This window comes from Thalassophryne amazonica, chromosome 15, assembly GCF_902500255.1.
Source record: "Thalassophryne amazonica chromosome 15, fThaAma1.1, whole genome shotgun sequence".
In the NCBI taxonomy this organism is placed as follows: Eukaryota; Metazoa; Chordata; class Actinopteri; order Batrachoidiformes; family Batrachoididae; genus Thalassophryne; species Thalassophryne amazonica.
This window is the reverse complement of record NC_047117.1, coordinates 20,020,902-20,046,845: the sequence shown is the minus strand read 5'-3', so window position 1 is coordinate 20,046,845 and position 25,944 is coordinate 20,020,902. Positions and strand designations below refer to the sequence as shown.

The following is a 25,944-nucleotide window of genomic DNA, read 5'->3' as shown; positions in this document are numbered from 1 at the left end:
CTAACCACTTATCTGGTTGGGGTGTGAAGCGAAGCTGTCGCTGTTCACACCAAACGCCAATCCAGCAGATAAGGCACACCACAGGAAAGCGGCTGCAAAAAGAGTTCAGACTATGACAGTTTTAGATACAGCAGAGAATATTACCTTCACAGGTAGATGATATCTCGGCAGCGAGGTGGAGATGACATCCGGCTTTTATGGAGTGATGAAATGAAGATGGGTGACAGCTGTCATGAGTTGATGTGTGACAGCTGTCACTCCCGGTTGTGTCCGTGGCGGCAGAGCCCTCTCGTGCCTGAAGCCAGCACTTCAGACAGGGCGCCCTCTGGTGGTGGGCCAGCAGTACCTCCTCTTCTGGCGGCCACCACAACAATATTTTGTGGACTGATGAGAGTAAAATTGTTCTTTTTGGGTCCAAGGGCCGCAGACAGTTTGTGAGACGACCCCCAAATTCTGAATTCAAGCCACAGTTCACAGTGAAGACAGTGAAGCATGGTGGTGCAAGCATCATGATATGGGCATGTTTCTCCTACTATGGTGTTGGGCCTATATATCGCATACCAGGTATCATGGACCAGTTTGGATATGTCAAAATACTTGAAGAGGTCATGTTGCCTTATGCTGAAGAGGACATGCCCTTGAAATGGGTGTTTCAACAAGACAATGACCCCAAGCACACTAGTAAACGAGCAAAATCTTGGTTCCAAACCAACATTAATGCCTCGCAGATGTGAAGAAATCATGAAAAACTGTGGTTATACAACTAAATACTAGTTTAGTGATTCACAGGATTGCTAAAAAAGCAGTTTGAACATAATAGTTTTGAGTTTGTAGCGTCAACAGCAGATGCTACTATTATTGTGAACACCCCCTTTTCTACATTTTTTTTTACTAATAACCCAATTTCATAGCCTTAAGAGTGTGCATATCATGAATGCTTGGTCTTGTTGGATTTGTGAGAATCTACTGGTACCTTGTTTCCTATGTAACAATAAGAAATATACTCAAAACCTGGATTAATCTTTTTAGTCACATAGCACTACTATTATTCTGAACACTACTGTAGCTCCTATAGTTAAACATGCTTGGACTTTTGTGTTAAATATTTTTCAAGTCTCACAATTCTAAAACTAGAGAAAGTCTGTATGCAAAGTGTGGTACTGAAATGCCTCATTTTGTATTTTTCTGACATATGTCACAGAAGTATAAAATAGAGAGGGAGTGTGAAAAGCAGCAGGGCCTCTCCATTTAAAGTGACATGCACGCTAACAGGCAATTTCTTAGTGAGTGTGTGTGTTTTAAGGTTGCCTCACTTATGGGGTACCTTTGGCTACACTTTTCAGTGTCTGTTTTTTAAGACACCTGGTGATCTACAGGCAGTTCCCCACCAGGACTTTTTCATGGTTCTTACAACCCCTGGCAATAATTATGGAATCACCGGCCTCAGAGGATGTTCATTCAGTTGTTTAATTTTGTAGGAAAAAAGCAGGTCACAGACATGACACAAAACTAAAGTCATTTCAAATGGCAACTTTCTGGCTTTAAGAAACACTATAAGAAATCAGGAAAAAAATTGTGGCAGTCAGTAACGGTTACTTTTTTAGACCAAGCAGAGGGAAAAAAATATGGAATCACTCAATTCTGAGGAAAAAATTATGGAATCACCCTGTAAATTTTCATCCCCAAAACAAACACCTGCATCAAATCAGATCTGCTCGTTAGTCTGCATCTAAAAAGGAATGATCACACCTTGGAGAGCTGTTGCACCAAGTGGACTAACATGAATCATAGCTCCAACACGAGAGATGTCAATTGAAACAAAGGAGAGGATTATCAAACTCTTAAAAGAAGGTAAATCATCACGCAATGTTGCAAAAGATGTTGGTTGTTCACAGTCAGCTGTGTCTAAACTCTGGACCAAATGCAAAAAACATCAAATCAAATCAATTGTATTTATATAGCGCCAAATCACAACAAACAGTTGCCCCAAGGCGCTTTATATTGTAAGGCAAGGCCATACAATAATTACGGAAAAACCCCAACGGTCAAAACGACCCCCTGTGAGCAAGCACTTGGCAACAGTGGGAAGGAAAAACTCCCTTTTAACAGGAAGAAACCTCCAGCAAAACCAGGCTCAGGGAGGGGCAATCTTCTGCTGGGACTGGTTGGGGCTGAGGGAGAGAACCAGGAAAAAGACATGCTGTGGAGGGGAGCAGAGATCAATCACTAATGATTAAATGCAGAGTGGTGCATACAGAGCAAAAAGAGAAAGAAACACTCAGTGCATCATGGGAACCCCCAGCAGTCTAAGTCTATAGCAGCATAACTAAGGGATGGTTCAGGGTCACCTGATTCAGCCCTAACTATAAGCTTTAGCAAAAAGGAAAGTTTTAAGCCTAATCTTAAAAGTAGAGAGGGTGTCTGTCTCCCTGATCTGAATTGGGAGCTGGTTCCACAGGAAGCTGAAAGCTGAAGGCTCTGCCTCCCATTCTACTCTTACAAACCCTAGGAACTACAAGTAAGCCTGCAGTCTGAGAGCGAAGCGCTCTATTGGGGTGATATGGTACTAAGAGGTCCCTAAGATAAGATGGGACCTGATTATTCAAAACCTTATAAGTAAGAAGCAGAATTTTAAATTCTATTCTGGAATTAACAGGGAGCCAATGAAGAGAGGCCAATATGGGTGAAATATGCTCTCTCCTTCTAGTCCCTGTCAATACTCTAGCTGCAGCATTTTGAATTAACTGAAGGCTTTTCAGGGAACTTTTAGGACAACCTGATAATAATGAATTACAATAGTCCAGCCTAGAAGAAATAAATGCATGAATTAGCTTTTCAGCATCACTCTGAGACAAGACCTTTCTAATTTTAGAGATATTGCGCAAATGCAAAAAAGCAGTCCTACATATTTGCTTAATATGCGCATTGAAGGACATATCCTGATCAAAAATGACTCCAAGATTTCTCACAGTATTACTGGAGGTCAGGGTAATGCCATCCAGAGTAAGGATCTGGTTAGACACCATGTTTCTAAGCTTTGTGGGACTTTTAAGTAAGAAGAAGAATTTTAAATTCTATTCTAGAATTAACAGGAAGCCAATGAAGAGAGGCCAAGGGAAGGTTGTTAAAGGCAAACATACTGGTAGACCAAGGAAGACAAAAAAAGCGTCAAGACAGAAAACGTAAAGCAATATGTCTCAAAAATCGAAAATGCACAACAAAACAAATGAGGAACGAATGGGAGGAAACTGGAGTCAACGTCTATGACCGAACTGTAACAAACCGCCTAAAGGAAATGGGATTTACATACAGAAAAGCTAAACGAAAGCCATCATTAACACCTAAACAGAAAAAAACAAGGTTACAATGGGCTAAGGAAAAGCAATCGTGGACTGTGGATGACTGGATGAAAGTCATATTCAGTGATGAATCTCAAATCTGCATTGGGCAAGGTGATGATGCTGGAACTTTTGTTTGGTGCCGTTCCAATGAGATTTATAAAGATGAGTGCCTGAAGAGAACATGTAAATTTCCACAGTCATTGATGATATGGGGCTGCATGTCAGGTAAACGCACTGGGGAGATGGCTGTCATTACATCATCAATAAATGCACAAGTTTACGTTGATATTTTGGACACTTTTCTTATCCCATCAATTGAAAGGATGTTTGGGGATGATGAAATCATTTTTCAAGATGATAATGCATCTTGCCATAGAGCAAAAACTGTGAAAACATTCCTTACAAAAAGACACATAGGGTCAATGTCATGGCCTGCAAATAGTCCGGATCTTAATCCAATTGAAAATCTTTGGTGGAAGTTGAAGAAAATGGTCCATGACAAGGCTCCAACCTGCAAAGCTGATCTGGCAACAGCAATCAGAGAAAGTTGGAGCCAGATTGATGAAGAGTACTGTTTGTCACTCATTAAGTCCATGCCTCAGAGACTACAAGCTGTTATAAAAGCCAGAGGTGGTGCAACAAAATACTAGTGGTGTGTTGGAGCGTTCTTTTGTTTTTCATGATTCCATAATTTTTTCCTCAGAATTGAGTGATTCCATATTTTTTTCCCTCTGCTTGGTCTAAAAAGTAACCGTTACTGACTGCCACAATTTTTTTTTTTCCTGATTTCTTATAGTGTTTCTTAAAGCCAGAAAGTTGCCATTTGAAATGACTTTAGTTTTGTGTCATGTCTGTGATCTGCTTTTTTTCTACAAAATTAAACAACTGAATGAACATCCTCCGAGGCCGGTGATTCAATAATTTTTGCCAGGGGTTGTAGATCTGTTGGCGGAAGTACCCCCTTTTTCTGTGATTGCACCACATACTGTAGAACTAACTATAATTCTTAGTGTGCCACTCTGGAAAGCTTTTTTAGCTCCTACCTCAGACACATAAGTGTACACCACTGCTTGGTCAAACGCAAAATCCATTGCAGTGCCAGCAACCACCAATTGTACAGCCTGTGCTAGCAATGTAAACACTTAGGGCTCATGTTAATATACAGTGCATCCAGAAAGTATTCACAGTGCTGAACTCTTTCCACTTCTTTTTATGTTACAGCCTTATTCCAAAAAGGATGAAATTCATTTTTTCCTCAACATCCTGCACACAATACCCCATAATGCCAATGTAAAAACGTTTTTAGGACATCTTTGCAAATCTATTAAAAATAAAAAACTAAGAAACCATATTTACATAAGTATTCACAACTTTTGCCATGAAGCTCAAAATTGAGCTCAGGTGCATCCTGTTTCCAGGAGTCCACCTGGGGTAAATTCAGTTGATTGGACATGATTTGGAAAGGCAGGCACCTGTCTACATATAAGGTCCCACAGTTGACAGTGTGTGTCAGAGCACAAGCCAAGCATGATGTTGTGTGGGCCGCCAGAAGAGGAGGTACTGCTGGCCCACCACCAGAGGGCGCCCTGGCTGAAGTGCGGGCTTCAGGCACAGAGGGCGCTGCCGCCATGGACACAGCCGGGGGTGACAGCTGTCGCTCATTACCTCTTGACAGCTGTCACCCATCTACTCAACATCATCTCACTCCATAAAGACCAGACGTCATCTCCACCTCGTTGCCGAGATATCATACTTCATAGGAGGTAATACTCTCAGCCTTTTTGTGAGATTTGTAACTCTGTTATTGTGAGAATTTGCAGGAGAACCGGTCGTTTGTGAGGAGGCTGTGCAAGACGGCGCTCCTTTTCAGCTGAGACCGCTGCAACATATTGAATGAGAGGTGGAGGTGGCATTTCCACCGTTGTTGTTACTGGGTGTACACACACCCACACTTGACTGTCTTTGTTCTTCGCCAGCAGTACCAGATCCGACAGTCGGGGACGGTGATCACCTGGGAATTCGGGACTTGGCGGCTCCAGTATTCACCAGGTTCTGGGGCGGCGGAAATCGTGTGGTTCCGGCTCTTCTCAGGACAGACGTCTTCTATCCTCGAGCCTGCCCACACGTCACCTCTGTGTATTGACTGTTATGATATTCTGTGATTGTCTGTATGTTCGTTGTGCACATTCACAACATTAAATTGTTACTTTTTGGCTCATCTATCTATTATCTATTTGCGCCCCCTGTTGTGGGTCCATGTCACTACACTTTCCCAACACATGAAGTCAAACGAATTGTCTGTAGACCTCAGAAACAGGATTGTCTCAAGGCACAAATCTGGAGAAGGGTACACAAACATTTCTGCTGTTTTGAAGGTCCAAATGAGCACAGTGCCCTTCATCATCCGTAAATAGAAGAAGTTCGGATTCCACCGGGACTCTTCCTTGAGCTGGCTGCCCGTCTAAACTGCTCTAAGCACTTCAAGTTAAAAATCTCTAAACCTTTCAGAAAAGCAGTGGTATTGCCACTCCATGCCCTTTTTAAAGGCAACTGACAAGATGTGACAAGACTCATCAACCTGACAACCAAAAAAGTGGAGGAAATGGTTGTTCTGACCATGGGAGCAGATTGGATGGACTCTAAATGTACTTGGTGAGTGTTATGCTTTTGTCAAGATATGCATTGCAAACTTGTTTGCTATATATTGTCACAATAACAAAATCCTGATTAAAAACACTGTGATTAAGTGTTCTGCTGGCCCTTTGCTAGCACACACTAGTATGATAGAAAGCTAATTGTAAAATTCAAAATAAAGAGATACAGAGTCAATTCTGATTGCTTATGCTACACTTTTAGGTCACTTAAGCATTCTTACCAAATTCATACAAGGGGGTGCAAATGCATACTGAAACTGGGGTGAAATCCTCCAGTGGGTCTTCTGAAGGACTGCTTAGTCCCAACATGATTCTAATAACTTTCTCAAAAGCTAATATGAATACGGCCCACTTAATTGTATGTGACACCTGTTTGCAATCAAAACTGTCCAAATTAAAATAAAGATTACTTGCTTACATTTTGAGGTCAAGTTTTAAAATTTATTTATTTATTTGCGTTACAATGGAGACTTAGGGCAGCACAGTGTTGTGTCACAGCGAGAAGGTCCCACGTTTGCTTTCCTTTTTGTGTGTCCTTTTGCTTGGGTTGTCTCCAGCTTTTCCAGATCAGTCCCACCTCCAAAGACATGCAGGTTAGGTGAACTGGTCACACTAAACTGATCGTAGGTGTAAATATGAATGTGTTTGTCTGTCTATATGTGTCGGCTCTGCGATAGACTTGGCTGTCTAAGGTGTACCCTGCCTCTTGCCCACTGACCACTGCAATAAGCACCAGTCCCCCTGTGACCCTTAACTGCAACAAGTGGGTTTAGAAAATGGATGGATTGGGACCTTGGAAGATGTAAAATACAAGAAGAAAAAGAAAGGAAAAGAAAACTGACATTTAAAATCCAAAATGTTTTTTATGCCACCAAACAAAGTAGCCCATTTCCAAGAGTACATTTATAAAAGTGTCTCTTAAATAGCCTGTTATTACTGGTCTGACTTGTTGCTCCCATACGTAATTACGCACACACAGTCTGGAAATTGTTTATTCAAGCAGACAAGGCTTGTAAATGCCAATGCACAAAAAGCTCTTTAATTTCAGTGAGTATTTTATTTGGTTTTGTGATGAAACTACCTCCCTAAGTGTATGCCACACTCACAAACACACACCAACAACCAAGTCCTACCAATAGCCTTGGCCAGGTATCGGATGCTGTTGATGTTCTTCACCTCTGTCCTGACACCCAGAGGCTCACCTGGTTTGTGCACGGACACGTTAGCATCCACTCTTAGCTGGCCCTCTGTGGATGAAGACATGTGATGAATGCTGAGAGTGAAATTTTGCAGGTTCCACAGTTCAAACGATCATTGAGATGTAGGGTCATTTCCGTACCATACATGTTACCCTGACAGGTGCCGAGCGCCTGCAGGATGAGCTGAAGTTCTCTGACGGCTGCAGCAGCCTCCTCCCCACACCTCATGTCTGGTTCCATCACCAACTCCATTAAACCCACACCTGACGGGAAGACAGATATAGAGACAAACCTGCATGATACTCCCTTTGATGATGGATGTTAATCTGTGGTATAAAGTCTGCATTAAACTGTCAAACCTGCTCTGTTAAGGTCTATGAATGTCTGGTTGCGGTGGTCATCATGGAGACTCTTGCCGCTGTCCTGCTCCAGCTGGATCTGTTTGATGTGGACGGCTTTCCTGAGCACCTGGTTCTTGTTTTTGCCTATGAGGTGGCTGTAAGTAAGTGTGCCATCTACTGCGATGGGTCGCCGCTGCTGCGTGATCTGGTATCCAGCCTGTTGTGACAAGAAGAAAGAGCAATGTGAAGACCCCAATGTGTAATTTCAAAAACAACACTGTTTATCTGCTGTGTTTCAGCACTAAGTCAAGCTCTCACCACTACGGTACCAAACCTCTAGCACATCTTAGTGATAATATTCAAGATATCTTAACTGTGATGGTGTAGTCAATCAGAACAACAAAATTATTGAAACCAACTTCTATAAGGTGTGTAAGTAAAAAAAAAAAAAAAAAAAAAAAAAAAAAAAAAATGATGCAGATAATCGAACAAAAGGCATATACAACATTGCACTTCACGTTAAAGTACATGTGCATTCATGTCAATTATATTAAAGGTGCATATTAAGAGTTTGAACAGCCCATGGGAAGAAACTATTTCTAAGTCTGTTGGTTTTACTCTCTGTGCCGCCTACCAGACTGCAGGTAGTGCTTTGGATAGAAGTTGTCTCTGACAATTGCTTTAGCTCTTGAGAGGGACAGAAGTGGGCAGCTGATCACCTTTCTGTGGTTCTTATCACCCTCTGCAGTCTCTTTCTCTCACCCACTGTGCAGCCAGCATACCACACAGAAATGGCACACACAGCGCACACTCACCTGCGGCGTGGTAAAATGTCACAAGTAGGTTTGACTAGTTTGTTCCAGTTAAGGACCCTCAGGAAGTGGAGACGATAAAAACACATACATTGGATATTTCACCAACCAAGACAACTATTTTACATTGCAAATCTGCTGGAAGCATATGCTCTTATGATCACCTTTGTCTATATATACAACCATGCATGTATGTTAGCAAACCATCTTAAAGCTGCAGGGTGAAGGATTTGGTGTCATCTAGTGGTGAGATTGCAGATTGCATTATGCTGTCACTGGCCAAGATTTCTTTTCCTTTCCCTTCACATTTTTGCTTCTTTGGTGATGGGGATTCATGCCCCCTTGACTTCTCTTGTGATAAACAATATATCATGATCCTTCATTTCACAAAAATAAGGATTCTCAAACTTGCTAGCCTATACTAGCAACCAGTAGACAGTTTATAGGAGAGAAAAGTCTTGGATTTTCAAAATACAAGTTGACGTTTTATATAGCAATAAGATAAAAACTGAGAAACCTGAGTAACAACATGCAGCATTATTTTCTAGGAATGCTCATGTAGAAAATGTGATTATTTTTTATACATAATGTTCCTTACTATGCAGAGAACTAATACAGATCTGGAATTTGATTTATACAGAAAAAAATGATCTCAAAATTCAAATTGCAATATTGATTTCTTTTTATTACTATTTACTAAAATCATGTGGTTGTCTTCACAGGAGTCTGGGAGCAGAATTAATGTTGTGTTTAGCAACATCGGGTCACAAACTTGTCATTACAAGTTGTTTTGTTGTTTCCAATGAGGTCAAACAATATTCATTTTCTGTCGCTTAATCCAGGTCTGGGGTGTTGAAAGCAGCGACCTGAACCAATAACAACTGCACAGTGACTTCACCCAAATCTCAAACCAATTCTAATTTGATCCCATATGGACGACTCCTCTTTTCTGTTGTGAACAAAAAGGGCCGAGTGCGGACAACCAGAGCAACAGTATTCAAACATGTTTTTTAAGTCTAATCCCACTTTCATTTGTTCAAATATTCATCAAATCAAACACCATGCAGGCATACATAACCGCAGAAGTGATTTTTCCACCCAGAGCCATTCCAAGTCCTTGTGGATTCTGACAAAATTACATTTGTAGCAGCGAGTTGTGCAACATGCATGCATTCCCCATTTATCAATATGTTGGGGTTAGAAATGATCAAAATCACTCTTAAAGCGCCAGAGGAGGGAAGAAGGTGAAAATTTTGTGGAAGATGAACTTGGGCTCAGTCGGGATGGGAATCAATAGTTCCAGTTGAGGCCTAGTTCAAAAATAATGAAGCCAAAGTGTGACATAACAACCACAATTTAAAAGTGGTCTTTTTTTGTGAAATGTTATCATTTTAGGTATGGCTATATATCAGAGTTTCAATATTTCTATTGGTCTTGGTTCAGTCATTGCTAGAAATTATCAGTGCATATATACTATAATGTACTAGAGCGTAACGCTTGCGACAACAGCTGGAGGTATCTTCTTTAGTCTGCAGAAGCCTGAAACAAAGAAATTCTGTCCATTACTTCCTGGTATTATTGAACAAGTAATATAATTATTCTATTGAAACAGAGTAGAAGATATAGCTAAGGTTTTGACACAAAGAAATCAAGGACTTATTCTCAGTGTTACATTTGCGACAGTTTTACCTTGCTTTAGAAACATGATGTTTTTTCTAGGAAATGACATTTCTACCTTTATAAAAATATATTACTGTGTGTTAGTATGAAGCACAAACAAACTGACAAAATACAAGGTTATTTCTTTAACATTCAATTTTAAATGATAATGCTAAATATCAATGTCACATAAAATTAATGAACAAAGTGCTATTTTTGGGGTAAATTTCAGTATATCTCTGAAACCGTGCGAGATTTTTCCATGAAATTGTCAGTACCTGTCAAAGAGACTATAGGCAACTCACAGATAAATCTGGATGGTGCTAAATAAAATAATGGCTTGTTCATGACAAATACAATGCAAATCAGCAGTTAGGCTTCATTATTTTTGAACTAGGCCTTGAGCATGTTTTTGAAATGTTTCTCAGGCACCATCAGTTCCTCCTACCAATGAATGCATGTTTTTCCTGATAGTTCCACATTATAAAAACTCATGTTTGATGTCACAGCTGACGCCATCATGCCAATCTCTCCATATAGCAAAAAGGAAAACTGCTTTGACGATCCCCCAGACCTGTGTAGGCCCACAATTTTTTCCCCCAAAGAAAAGGGATCAGGCATTGATGACGTAGTCCATAGAGAACTGGACAAAAAGCAGAATCAATAATGGCACTGATATTGATAAAATCTCATCAATCCCTATCCCTATGGCTCAGGTAAGAGTTGTATAAATTTTGCTGGTGCTTTTGCCCTGCCTCAAATCCTTTGCTTTTACGTCTTTCCAGAATCTTCTTTATGACATTACAAAGGTGGGCCTCAGCAGACGTAGGCATTCACTGGGTGCCCTACAGGTACCTCCTCACTCTGCATCCAGATCTCACACAACAATAAATGATTCTTCCTCTTTTAACTATCATATATCCTTGTACCGGCCAATCCTGACAAAAGTCAAAAACACTGAAGTGATACTACCAACAAGGAGATGGGGAAGAAAAACTGCAGCCCAGGCAACCATCATAGATACACAGACATTAAATTAAACTCTTTCTTTACATTTCTTTGAAACGGCTCCTGTATTTATTATGTATCACCAAAACATAATTTTTCTACAGAAATCCATTAAATTAGGAAGATGCTTCTCCCTGGTATATTTAAGATTAATGTGAATGCTGTGGTGGAATAACAGTCAGTGTTGTTGATTCATGGAAAAATAATAGAAGCCACATCAGTCAAGCTGATTGGCCGAGCCTTCAGTGGGAGCGCTGCCCTTTCACTTTCTATTCACAAATGCATAAAACTAAATATTTCATTGGCTACTCCATTTCTAAGGAATGTATTAATTTTCCATGTTGCTATGGCAACCACATGACAGGAACTAAACATTAATCATACTTAGAGAGAGAGAGGGTGGGAGAGGATGGAGGCTGTTTGTCTCTGGTATTCTGCACCTGGTCAAAACCATCAATCACTTGCACACCTACTCCTGTGAAACATAATGATTCAAAGAGGAGCCTAGTTTTCAAATTTACCCTTCTCTGGGAGGAGGCAATCACAGAATTGGCTTGATTCAGTGGCTACTGCAGCATCAGGTCACAAAGCCTTATTAATAATATTTCAGCTCTGTCATTCTTTCATCCAATGGAGGCAAAATTTATCTGTTTTCTGGCGCTAAATAATGAGCGCACCATTCCAAATCTGCTTCTGTATGGCTGAACACAATTTGCTATTCACGTATAATAAATCAACAACTATTGACTACATAATGAAGGGCGAGGAGTAATGGTAATAAGATCATCTGCCTCATGGGACCAAACTGAGCTTTCCAATTATACTCTGACAGTGAATTTCCCCCTAAAGATCAAACATGCCGCTGAATTCTGTAACATGGGTTGTTCTCACCTTTTGCATGTACAACTACAGATGTCTGAAATCCCACAGGATCAGATGCACATGTCATGATTAGACTGTAGGGTTTTGGTCAGGGTTTGGGTTGTGGGATTTTTTTTGCTGTCTTTTTATTCATGATTGTTTTTGTGTGGGATTTCTCTTGTCGTATGTCTGGGTGTTTGGTGTTGGTCATTTCCCTCCACTCCTCCCCCATGTTTGCCACACCTGGTTCCAGATCCTTCCACCACAACTTTCCTGCATTTTCTATTTTTCAGTTCCCCTTTATAAGTTGCACCTCTCTCCACACTTCCTTCCGAGATTGTCATGCCTTGTGCCTTCGTTTAAGCGTTTCTTCTGCGAGTTTTGTCCTGTACCTGCCTTGCCATGTTTTTGAACTGCTTGTCTGTGTTTTGGACCCTGTTTTTGTCTCATGCTTTGGATACTGTTGCTTGTTACGGCCAGACTTGTTGCATACCAAACCCTTCCTAAACACTCATTAATATCAGGCGTGGCACAAACCGGATGGACACAAATGCAAGCTCACAAGACTGATAAAGTTCAAATGGTTTAATAACAGGCAGGGGTTCGGTACACGGGTGGTCCAGTAGCGAGGCAAAGGTAGCAAAAAGGTGAGAGGCTGAGATGTGGAACAATAAACAGGCACAGGTCGAAAAACACAGTGTAAGGGCTATCAAAGGCAAGGCAGAATCAAGGTAAAAAATGAGGCAGAGTCAAAACACATGCAGGCAAAAACAGAGTGAGGAACAGGGCTGAAAAGTGACACAAAATCAACAATCTGGCAGTGAGCTGTGAGACTGTGAGGGCTTAAATAACTGGTGGTGTAATTAGTGGAACAAGGTGTCAGTGAAAATTCTGGAAGGGGGCATGACCGGGGAAGACAAAGATTGTGCACAGTGCAAGATAGTGAAGGCAGAAAACACAGAGTGGAGTGATGAAAGAGACAAAGACACGTGCAGGTGCAAGAGCGGAAGTGGATGAAAACACAGAGCAGAAAGAATCATAATGAGAGAGACGAAGACACAAGGCCTGGTGCAGAGGCAGTCAAATAAGAAGGACAAAAACTGAGAACAAAGATAAATCAGAGATCAAGGACAGAATGCAAAACAACTATGACCGGGAACAAACTAAGCATGAACATATGAACTGAAAAGTGAATCATCAGAATAAGAACAAAACTAAGATGGAAACAAATCATGACTGAAGGAAAAAATAAAAGATAACCAGATGGCAAAACAACTTATATGCAAACAGAGACTAAACAAACCCAGTGACTACAAAATAATGTAATAAATAAAACAGATAACAGAAAATGCAATAAATAATAGGGGTGCCGGAAAAAAATCAATTCACGTCCGAATCGCGATTCTTATTTATTATGATTCAGAATCGATCCAAAATGTCCAAGAATCAATTTTTAAAAAGCATTTTTTAAAACATTTTCTTGCTTACTCGCTGTGTGTACTGTTTGTCAGGCAACGGCTTCCGTACTACAGCGTCCCCGCGAGGTGAAGGTCCGGCGTAGAGTTCACTGGCTGCAGCTTAGCATGGCGGACGAAGAGCCAATTCAGCCAGCACCGTCTTTGCTGCAGGCAAATGTTTGAGCGCATTTTGGATTTGTATTATTTACTGCGTACGAAGGAGCTTGACATGACTTATGCAGTGTGCAAAATCTGCAAAATGAAAGTCAAGTACTTCGGAAACACTTCTGATTCCGCAAGCCCACATGCGACGCCATCACCCGGAGCTAAAAGGAGCAGAGCAGCGGTCTCTGCCGACTACTGACCAGCGCTTCGCTAAACTGCCAGCCAACTCTGAACGAGCAAAGCAGATAAGTAAATTTACATCTAGAATCACTTGATTAACCTTGTAAAGCTGCATTTTCTTAAACATAAACATTTTTTAAGTAATGTAATTATTTCTCAGAGCTCTTTGAATCGAAAATCGATTCTGAATCGAGTCGTCACCCCAAGAATCGGAATCGAATTGAATCCTGAGTTGTTGTACGATTCACATCCCTAATAAATAACATATGAAACAAAATAAGATAAGCAACACTGAAAATAACAAAAACCTGTGACTAAAATGTGATAAACACAATTAAACTAAGACTGGAATGACTAAATGACCAAAAGTGAACAAAAACAAGGATGATGAACAGAAAAGACCAATGATAACATGAGCATGACCATGACAGACATGACAAGTCATGAATAAAATCACTGAAGGCTCAGAGCATGAGAACAGAAAGAGGTCCAGAACTATAACTGGCCCTAAAGGGCTGGATCATGACAATTAATCCCTGTCAAACTCACAGCTCCTACATCTGAATCCTGCAGTTGTGTCCAACCACCTTGCACAGTCTGACAGCACAGCTGGATACATATGTACGAGGCGTATTTGCACTTTGACAAAGCTTGTGGGGTTTTTTAGTTGCCTATCATATTATGTTAGCATTGAAATCAAATACTGACTGTGAGTTCAAACTGCAGAGTGTCAGCTTTAATTGGAGGATAATTCAAACACACTTGCTGATTATTAAACAGTCTGGAGTTGATTGCAAGTGTCACCTATCCCTTGAAGCTCAGAGGCATTGTCTGATGCATACCCTGCATGTTCTACACACCACAATATAAATATGTCTATAACAGTGTTTATGTGAATATGTATGACTTCAGTATGAACTCATTCATACCAATCAATCACACACATTTTGCTCAACAATATATGCTTTAGAGCATCCATCTAAAATTGTTGAGATATACAAAAAAGGTGTTTTGAGACCATTTTACTCGATCTTGACTATTGCCCAAACTACAACATCGAGTCACCTTTCAATATCTATCCAAATAATATTTCTAGCAAGTTCGAACAAAATACATCCAGCTCTTTTCAAGTTATCTTGTCCACAGAAACACACACATGTGCGCCAGAGAAAACAATGCCATCCTTTTGCAGCTTCTATAACATGCAACGTAATAAATGGATACAATATGTCACACTATTTTAAATTGGTTGTAGAGCTGATCATGCTAAAAAAAAATGGAGTGAACATACATGAACGAAGCTTATGAAAAAGGAACTAAAAAGTAACTGTTGTCTCAACAAACAAAAAAAATTTCTGTAACAAGTTACTTCAACTTAGTTCTGTTGTGAAAGTGTAGGAACACGGACCCACAACAGGGGGCGCAAATGAACGGACAATGGAGGAAGTCAAATAACAACGCTTTACTGTTGTGAATAAGCGCAACAAACACGACAGATCACAATAGTAAGCAATGAAGTCAATTCACAAAAATGTGTCACGTGGGCAGGCTCGAAGATAAGAGACGTCCGTCCAAAGCAGAACCGGAACCACACGATTTCCTCCGCCAACGAACCCCGGGAATACTGGAGCCGCCAAGTCCCGAACTCCCAGGTGGCCACTGCCTCCGCTTGTCGGATCTGGTACTGCTAGCGAGGAACAAAAAACAGTTAGATGTGGATGCGTTTGCACCCAGCAACACGTATGGTGGGAAAACCACCTCCACCTCTCATCAGAAACTGGTAAGTGCAGGAGTGTGAGTACTTATCAAAGAGGTAGGGAAAAAGTCCAACACAGTCTCCAGCTGTAAATACTCACTGTCTGCTATTAAACACACAAAGCAACAAAGTATTATTGTCGGGAAGACAACACAATCGGCTGAGCACTTTACCTCCTAGGTAGAGCGATATCTCGGCAACGAGGTGGAGATGTCGTCTTGCTGATATACTACTGAAGATCAGATGATTGGTGACAGCTGTCGTAGGTGATAAGTGACAGCTGTCACCCCGGCTGCTCCTGTGAGGCGGCAGCGCCCTCTTGTGCCTGGAGCCCGCACTCCAGGCAGGGTGTCCTCTGGTGGTGGTGGGCCAGCAGTACCTCCTCTTCAGCGGCCCACACAAGTTCTTTCAACTGTCAACTGAATTAATACCACAAGACTTCTCTATTTAAGGTGAAATAAAAACACAAATCTATGCAAATTATTACATCACTTTTTCTTGTGAGACAGCGGTTCATTTTTAGAGCGTATGTATGACAACTCTCAAGAAATTACATGCTTCAGTGGCTTCAGTTTCATCGTAGGGACAGACACTGCTAAAAAGTAAATGTTTGAAATGGAGGCTCATATCTTCTAAGTACCTTCTGGCAAACTTGAACCTTGATATGCTTTGGGGTGGGCGTGCGCATATACTTAAAGTGCTGTAACCGCTGCTGTAACTGAGATGTAATTACCCTGAAACTAAAGCTGACAGTTTGCTCTTCAATCTCACTTTCACGATTTGATTTCAACTATAATATCCTAAAACAATAAAAGCTATGGTGATGTTCAAACATAAAGTCAGATCGTGGCGCATGTACAGGTGGCGTGCATTGCCACATCCACCACACCATGAAACTGCCATGGATGGTGGATGGCAACCACCCAGGCAGACAGCCAGTCCATCCCCACCTCTCAAAAGTAACTATCTGTTTGCCACAGCATCAACACTAAGGCACTATAAACCTGTGTCTTATCACCAGTGATGACGGCATTTAGGAAGTCGGGTTCGCCGTTATGCATTCCAGCATATCCTGTGAGACACAGTTGCTTCTACGCCTCCATTAGCAGCTTAGGCACGATTTTTGCGGACACTTCCCGCATGCCCAAATTCTCTGTCAAAATGGAATGTAGTGAACCTGTACTGATCACCACGTCCTCTGGAAGTTCTTGGATAGTGACACGATGGTCTTCCAAGACCAAATTCTGTCAATCACTTGGTCATTTCAGATTGTGGATGGCTTACCAGAATGTGCTTCACTTTCCATTGATGTGCATCCATTTTTGAAGTGGTTATACCACTCTTACAGTATATTTGTGTTATGCTCATAGCATCATTGCCAAAAGCCTGCTGAGTCTTGTGAGTGGTTTCCTCCTGGGTATCACCAAGCTTTTGGGAAAATTTGATACAATGTCTTTGCTCAAGTTGTTCCATCATGTTTTCCCATGCATGTGCAAAAAGGTTCCCTACCAGCCCAGTTTCATGTTTGTTTTTTTGTGATACAGTCATGAAATGTATTACACTTTCATGATGCGGTCACCCTTCGATCACTAATGTTTACCCTAACCCTGACCAAAATCACCCCCCCCCCCCCACCACGTCACCCCAAATTTCGAGATACCATCATGAAATTTTTTCGTGACACCATCATGAAAATCTACTCCATTTCACGATGGTATCACAAACGAATAGATTAAATCACTTTTCGTGACACTATCACAAATTTGCAGTGAGATTAGTTTTTACCAGGACAATCATAATCCCAAACACCCCAATTCCATCCATCCATTTTCTTCCGCTTTATTCGGAGTCGGGCTGCGGGGGCAGCAGCTCAAGCAAAGCTGCCCAGACCTCCCGATCCACACACACCTCCCCCAGCTCCTCCGGGGGAACCCCAAGGCGTTCCCAAGCCAGCTGAGAGATGTAGTCCCTCCAGCGTGTCCTGGGTCTTCCCCGGGGCCTCCTCCCAGTGGGACGTGCCCGGAACACCTCTCCAGCCAGCGAGGCATCCAGGGGGCATCTGGAAAAGATGCCCGAGCCACCTCAACTGACTCCTTTCGACGTGGAGGAGCAGCACCTCGACTCCGAGCTCCTCCCGAGTGACCGAGCTCCTCACCCTATCTCTAAGGGAGCGCCCAGCCACCCTGCGGAGGAAACTCATCTCGGCCGCTTGTACTCGCGATCTCGTTCTTTCGGTCATGAGCCAAATCTCATGACCATAGGTGAGGATCGGAACGTAGATCGATCGGTAAATCGAGAGCTTTGCCCCCCTACTCAGCTCTCTCTTCACCACGACGGTCTGATACAGCGACTGCATCAATGCAGATGCTGCACCGATCCGTCTATCGATCTCACGCTCCATCCGTCCCTCACTCGTGAACAAGACCCCAAGATACTTAAACTCCTCCACTTGAGGCGAGGACACTCCACCGACCTGAAGAGGGCAAAGCACCTTTTTCTGTTCGAGAACCATGGCCTCGGATTTGGAGGTACTGATTTTCAAACCGCCCCAGTGCACGCTGAAGGTCCTGATTTGACGAAGCCAACAGAACCACATCGTCCGCAAACAGCAGAGACGAGATTCTGTGGTTCCCAAACCAGACCCCCTCTACACCCTGCTTGTGCCTAGAAATTCTGTCCATAAAAATAATGAACAGAACCGGTGACAAAGGGCAGCCCTGGCGGGGGCCAATGTGCACTGGAAACAGGTTTGACTTACTACCGGCAATGCGAACGAAGCTCCTGCTGCGGTCGTACAGGGACAGGATAGCCCTAAACAAAGGACCCCGGACCCCGTACACCCGGAGCACTCCCCACAGGGTGCCCCGAGGGACACGGTCGAACGCCTTCTCCAGATCCACAAAACACATGTGGACTGGTTGGGCAAACTCCCATGAACCCTCGAGCACCTGATGGAGCGTGTAGAGCTGGTCCAGTGTGCCGCGACCAGGACAAAAACCACACTGCTCCTCCTGAATCCGAGGTTCGACCATCGGTCGAATTCTCCTCTCCAGTACTCTGGAATAGACCTTACCGGGGAGGCTGAGGAGTGTGATCCCCCTATAGCTGGAACACACCCTCCGGTCCCCCTTCTTAAACAGAGGGACCACCACCCCGGTCTGCCAATCCAGAGGCACTGTCCCCGATCATCACGCGATGTTGCAGAGGCGTGTCAGCCAAGACAGCCCCACAACATCCAGAGACTTAAGGTACTCAGGACGGATTTCATCCACCACAGGAGCCTTGCCACCGAGGAGCTTTCTAACCACCTCGGTGACTTCGGCCTGGGTAATGGATGAGTCCGCCTCTGAGTCCCCAGTCTCTGCTTCCTCTTCGGAAGACGTGACGATGGGATTGAGGAGATCCTCGAAGTACTCCTTCCACCGCCCGACAACATCCCCAGTCAGGGTCAACAGCTCCCCACCCACACCGTAAACAGTGCCTGTGGAGAGCTGCTTCCACCTCCTGAGGCGTTGGACAGTTTGCCAGAATCTCTTCGAGGCCGACCGATAGTCCTCCTCCATAGCCTCCCCGAACTCCTCCCAGACCCGAGTTTTTGCCTCTGCGACCGCACGGGCTTCAGCACTCTTGGCCTGCCGGTACCTGTCAGCTGCCTCTGGGGTCCCACCTACCAACAAAGATAAGTAGGACTCCTTCAGCTTGACGGCATCCCTTACTTCCGGTGTCCACCACCGGGTTCGGGGATTGCCGCCGCGACAGGCACCAGAGACGTTGCGACCACAGCTACGAGCAGCCGCATCGACAATGGAGGTGGAGAACATGGTCCACTCGGACTCCATGTCTCCAACCTCCCCCGGGATCTGGGAGAAGCTCTCCCGGAGGTGGGAGTTGAAGACCTCGCTGACAGAGGGTTCCGCCAGTCATTCCCAGCAGACCCTCACGATATGTTTGGGCCTGCCAGGTCTGACAGGCTTCCTACCCTCCCAGCGGATCCAACTCACCACCAGGTGGTGATCAGTCGACAGCTCTGCCCCTCTCTTCACTCGAGTGTCCGAGACACGTGGCCGAAGGTCAGATGATACGACTACAAAGTCGATCATCGGCCTCCGGCTCAGGGTGTCCTGGTGCCATGTGCACTTATGGACACCCTTGTGCTCGAACATGGTGTTCGTGATGGACAAACTGTGACTAGCACAGAAGTTCAACAACTGAACACCACTCGGGTTCAGATTGGGGAGGCCGTGCTTCCCGATCACCCCCCTCCAGGTCTCACTGTCGCCGCCCACGTGGGCGTTGAAATCTCCCAGGAGAACAATGGAGTCCCCAGTCGGAGTGTTATCTAGTACCCCTCCCAGGGACTCCAGGAAGGTCGGGTACTCTGCACTGCTGCTCGGCCTGTAGGCCGAGACAACGGTGAGAGACCTGTCCCCGACCCGAAGGCGTAGGGACGCGACCCTCTCGTTCACCGGAGTGAACTCCAACACTTGGTGACTGAGCTGGGGAGCAATAAGCAATGTGACCCCAGCTCTCCGCCTCTCCCCGTGGGCGACGCCAGAAAAATGAAGCGTCCAGCCCCTCTCCAGGAGTTGGGTACCAGAGACCAAGCTGTGCGTGGAGGTGAGCCCGACTATCTCTAGTCGGTATCTCTCAACCTCCCGCACAAGCTCAGAAGCATTTCAGTTCTAAACAAAGCGAAACATATTCTGGACCACAACTCACTCCGCATTCTTTACTGCTCACTGGTTTTACCATATTTACAGTACTGTGCAGAGGTATGGGGTAATACTTATAAAGGTACAACACAATCACTATCAGTAATGCAGAAAAGAGCTGTACAAGCCAATTTACAAAATACAAATAATTTACAAATTATTTACAAATACAATTTTTTGGGGGGGAGGGGGATGCTGACTTGTGCGTAGGACCATTAATTACACTTAATCTTTTAGTCAAATGTGAAAATACGAGGTCTATTAGACAATAAACCGACCCTTTTATTTATTTTTTTTTAACTATATGGATTTGAATGACGTGCGATTGCACCAATCATGCTTGAACCTTCGTGCGCATGCGTGAGTTTTTTCACGCGTGTCGGTGACGTCATTTCCCTGTGGGCAGGCCTTGAGTGAGATGTGGTCCCGCCCTCTCGGCTGAATTCCTTTGTTTCACACGCTGCTCCAGACGGCGCGCGTTGCTTTATCAAAATTTTTTCTGGACCTGTGAGGAATATCCGAGTGGATACTATTCGAGAAATTAAGCTGGTTTTCGGTGAAAAGTTTAATGGCTGATGAGAGATTATGGGGCGTTTCTGTCGGTGTAAGGACTTCCCACAGAGCGGGACGTCCTGCAGCGCTTCCAGGCGCCGTCGTCGGCCTGTTTTGACGTGAAAACATCCTAATTTAAGGCTTAATTCACCCAGGACGTCGTGAGTGAACAGAGAAGATTCAGAAGAGGCCGGCATGAGGACTTTATGCGGACATTCCACTGTTTAAGGACATTTTTTAATGAAAGACGTGCGCGCAAATTCGCCGAGTCGTCTGTGTGCGCCGTGACAGGAAAAACACCTCCGTGTTGAAAACCATTTGTAAAATTCAGGCGGCTTTTGATGGCTTTCAACAAGTGAGTAACTGAGAAATTGTTTAACAGCTTGGACATGTTCCAACTTGCCCGTTAAGCTTTCCAACGGAGGTGTTTTTCCTGTCGCGACCCCCCGCGGTCGGGTCCGGCCCGACATGCGACTCTGCCCGCACGTTCTTTCATTACAAAATGTCCGTTAACAATGGAATGTCCGAATAAACTCCTCATGCCGACTTCTTCTGAAAGTTCTCTGTTCTCTGACGACTTCCTGTGTCAACAGAGCCTGAAATGTGGAAGTTTTCAACTTGAAACGGCGAGACGCTGCCGCCTCGAAGCGCAGATTGCCGTCAGGCGCCGTGGGCCGTCCTTACGGCGACACTACCAGACCAAAATCTCTCATCAGCCGTTAAAATTTTTACAGAAAACCAGCTGAATTTATCGAATGGTGTCCACTCAGTTGTGCCTTACAGCTTTGAAAAAATTTTAATCAAACAAAGCAGCAGTCTCTGAGCCATTCCTAAACAATGAAAAAAAATCGACGAGAGGGTGGGCGACTCCTCACTCAAAGACTGCCCACAGGCGAATGACGTAACTGACAGGCGTGAAAAAACTCTTGCATGCCCACGAGGGTTCAAGCATGTCTGATGTAATCACACGTGATTCAAATCCATATGGTTTTTGAAAAAAATAATAAGGTCGGATACTTTTCTAATAGACCTCGTATATCATCTGTATGATTAAAGTAACTCTGCAGTCCCTTCAGATTTTTACCCCACACAAAACTGTCACAGATCTTATTTTACTTTGAACAGCTGAAACTAATGTAAATAGAATGAATGTAAACACAGCAAGAGCAACGACTTTAAGCTGCAAATAAAGGAGGTGATGTAATCTGCAGTAAGACCAAAGGAGAACTAGAGGAAGCCAACAGTAAACTGGGTGCTTCTGGAGGGGATTTTGAAAGAAGTTTAAGACACACAAAACTTCTGGGGATATAATGTTTGTCAGCATTAAATGTTCTCTTGCGATAAAACAGTAAGTCTGTAAAATATTTAACAAGGAATGAAATATTCTTTCATGAGCTACAAGAGGCAATTGAGAATTTTTGAGCCTGAAACAGAAGGACATGGTTCTGCATCTTTTGCATTCTCAGAAACCAACATTTCTAGAGAATGTGTTAAGATTTGTCTCACTTGGTGCAGAAATCTTGATCATCATTGGTTCTTGACATGCAATTGTTTTTGGGAACATCCATATTTACACTTCAATATATTAAAATTTCAGCTCTTTAGGTGTGTTTTTCAGGGTTTTAGAGCCAAAACACCAAACCAAAACTAAATACAAATAATAAAATTTAGTGGTTAACAGTTATCCATTGTTTCAAATAAATGTTTTCATGGTTTACTGGTTTAGTCTTACTGCAGTTAAATTTTCAGTTTGTCAGTTACCGGCTATCTAGGAAAGCTATGCTCACCACTGGTTAAATGCCATAAATACAGTGCACATTTGTTCAATTTCAACTAAATTAATCTTGTTTATATAGCGCCAAATCACAACAGTGCCTCCATGTGCATCATGCAATTAAAGTCAAACCTTACTTACCCCCCGCTGAGCAAGCATAAAGGCAACAGTAGTAAGGAAAAATTTCCTCATTTGTTCAAATATTTATGTGACACATGCCAAAAACTTGAAAACATTCATATACTAGAGCACCGCTCTCGCAGAGTGCAAACCTCTGCTAACACTAGCTTCCAATTCCACAAATTTTTACTTTGGAAAAAATTTTCGAGGTCAAAGTCCTGTTAGAACTGGTTGTAAAATATACATTAAATGGGGTTTTAAATGTTAAATTTGAATGGCCACAAAATCTGTAAACCGGATCAGATCCGGATCAAACTTTGTCAGTGGATAAACGACACCATCCTACATAATGCTTTCAAATATGAAACTAATTCAATGTTTTTTTGACAGAGTTATGAATTTTTGAAAACTTGCTCAATGTTAAAGGATAGGGAGTTTTCCAATTTTATAAGGTTTTTCCTGACTTTGACCTTTGACAGTGGAAACTGAAACAGTTCTTGCCTATCAGGATATGAATCCTCTGTAAAAAATTTCATAATATGAAAAATTGTGGGTTACAGGCTGTTCACAAATGAACAAACTGACAAACAGGGGTGAAAACATAACCTCTGCCCAACTTTGTTGGCGGAAGTAATAACTGTGTTGTGCAATTTCAAATGTAAGAATAACCTATGTGTAAATTTGTAAATGACTGCCTCCTTTGCTACTGTTGTGGGATTTCCACAGTGGTATCCTGATTGAATGAAAGCAGGATAATCGGCAGTGCTTTTTTGCAGCCTGTTAATTTTTGCAAAGCATTTGACCAGGCTGCTCTCTGGGATACCCTGAAAATTTGAAGCATCTCCATTAAATTGCTGGAAATTAAACACAAAGCCTTCTTTCCTCCTTTTAATTTGAAGTCATATATATATTGGAATGCAGGAATTCTTCAGTGATGAGACCATGAAGGCTGCCAGGGATTGCACTGAGTCATGAATCAGGAGGAGCTGTTTAATCTCTAACGACAATCTGAATATCACCCAGAGGAGCCATAATGTATGGCTTGGCAGCAATTACGGGGTGTATAGGGAGCTGAGAAAGCGGACTGCGATACCACTGAGGGTATGTAAGGAGACATTTGCTCGAAGAATTTCTTAGCAGGTGACACCATCTGTGGTCTAGTTATACTCAGCTTCCTTACAGAGGAATCAAAGTACTGCATTTCTCCAAACCTACACCTCATCCCGCTGCAGTCATGGCATGTGGCCGTGTAGACCTGACGGATGACTGCATACTATCCTGTTGGGCCAACTACTATGAGCAGTTATACAAGACTGATCGTCCTGCCAGTCAGATGTGAACCATCAAATGTCAGTAAAATTGCAAACGTGGTGAAAAAGGTGAAGGCGGGCAAAGCTGCCGGGATCTCTGGTATCTGGCTGACTTCCTTCAGGTAGAAGATGCAGTTCTCAAGCAATCTTGGTTACCATTTGAGATACAGATATGATCCCAACAGAATAAAAGAGGAAAGGGTGATTGCTTATACTGTAACAACTGCTCTCAGTGCCAGTCAAGGTATTTGCAGTTGTTATTCTCAAAAGGATTCATTGCCAGCTGCATGCTGCTTATAACTCAGTGACTAGACCAGTCTGAATTCATGCCTAAACAGTTGACAACTGACCACATCCTAGCCCCGAATGCAAGCATGAATGTTACCAAGACTTCTTTGTAGGCTATGTTAATGTTCACAAAGTTTTTCATATTTGACTGGGCTGCATCCCGGTAATTCATGGGATGCTCAATAAGTTGCTGGGCCTTACAGTTGGCCTATACACAGATCCTGTGAGTGCTGTGTGGACTGGACAGGATGTTGTATAAAAGGTGTGAAGTTCACTGACTTGGATGCATTCAATGGTGGTGAAAAGTTCACACTCACTGAGCTTGACTTTGCAGACAATGCTATGACCTTTTTGGAATCAACAGATTTCCTGATTGTAACACTTGAAAAAATGTTTGGGTTTGTAACTGTCCTAGATCAAGACACAGGCTTTCAAAGACCTCCTGGTCCCAGCCCTCCGAAGTGCATCTATAAGTGGTGAAAGTGTCAAACTTGTTTAGGGACTCAGTTATCTTGGCAATGGTATTCAAGTCTCTGGGACCTTGGCCTTTGAGGTCTTAAGACATCGGTGAAGAAATTATGGAATCATGAGATTGAGTCTCTCCAAAGAATCCTTGGGTGCCACCAGAAAGGCTTTGTGTCAAATTCAAATTACTGAGGGAGACTCAGATGAAGAATACTGGTTGTAGATCACTTCCCTGAGCATGATCCATTACAGAGGTGCATGACTAATGAAGACCCCAGCAACTGGAATTGGCCAAAGAAACACCCATGTATCACATAAATGTAGCAGATAGATGACTACTTTTGGGCGGTTGGGTTTGGACTGGTGGGCTACTTCAGTGATTGCCAATCAGAACACGAGGCAGTTCCACAGTGTGAAGGATCTGGGTACATGCAGCAAAATTTTTAATACAACTGTACTGTTGTAAAAATGGTGCAACAAATTGTAACTGTGTGTTACTTGTCACTTTGTGAAAAGACTTAGATTTTAGCCCACCTCTACTGGCAGTTCTTATGAAGCACTCCCAAAGGAAAAGCAACTCTTCAGTCACAATGATCCCCCTCATTACCTTGCCTTGAGCTGTGTTAACATAATATCTTACCAAGGACAGAGTGACTTTGAAAATTCAAAGTTCTCTTACAACTATTTCCTGACCATGTCTTGATATATTAGAAAGGGTCTCGGTAGGTTAAGTTACTGTGGAAGTCCCAAAACATTTTGTCTTTTTTATCTAAGTCTTATGGTGTCACCAGTAATGGCAATAAAATTACCCTGGAGCTACAAGGGCCAGTGAATCGTTGCATGTAAGTGCTCCATTACAGAGAGAAAAGTGAACATCAGTTTAACACGACTCTTATATGGAAATATCAGTGTTACTTCGGATTATTTAAATTTTTGTAGTATAACTGTCATATAGTGATGCATGTCCTATAGAATGTTGTGAGATGCACCTATACAAACATGCATCTTGCAAATAATCTGACACTAAATTAAGACCATAGTGCCATCTGTTCCTGAGATATGGCATAATATCCACAGAAGCATGCACAAACATATGGACAAGCGGAATATTGTGCATTATGAGTACTTTTTTTTTTAAGGGCCAATATGCATATATCATGTGCATATGTGTATGTGTAACTACTGAAGCTGCAAATCATCTTCAGACCTCTGCTTACAAATCTCTTTCATTTTTGGGGAATTGTTTTCTACACAAAATATTATGTAATGACATGTTTTTTCCTGATATTA

At 42.8% G+C, this 25,944-nt stretch overlaps 1 protein-coding gene across 1 annotated transcript in view; it reads right to left on the bottom strand.

Moving 5' to 3' along the window:
- Positions 1 to 25,944, bottom strand: part of gatb (glutamyl-tRNA(Gln) amidotransferase, subunit B) — a 47,582-nt gene that overhangs the window by 16,467 nt on the left and 5,171 nt on the right. The window contains exons 4-6 of the mRNA XM_034188362.1: positions 7,554 to 7,752; positions 7,335 to 7,457; positions 7,129 to 7,242 (exon numbers count right to left, since the gene is read on the bottom strand). Coding sequence (XP_034044253.1) covers positions 7,129 to 7,242; positions 7,335 to 7,457; positions 7,554 to 7,752 — 436 coding nt within the window. The remainder of the gene's footprint in view (positions 1 to 7,128; positions 7,243 to 7,334; positions 7,458 to 7,553; positions 7,753 to 25,944) is intronic.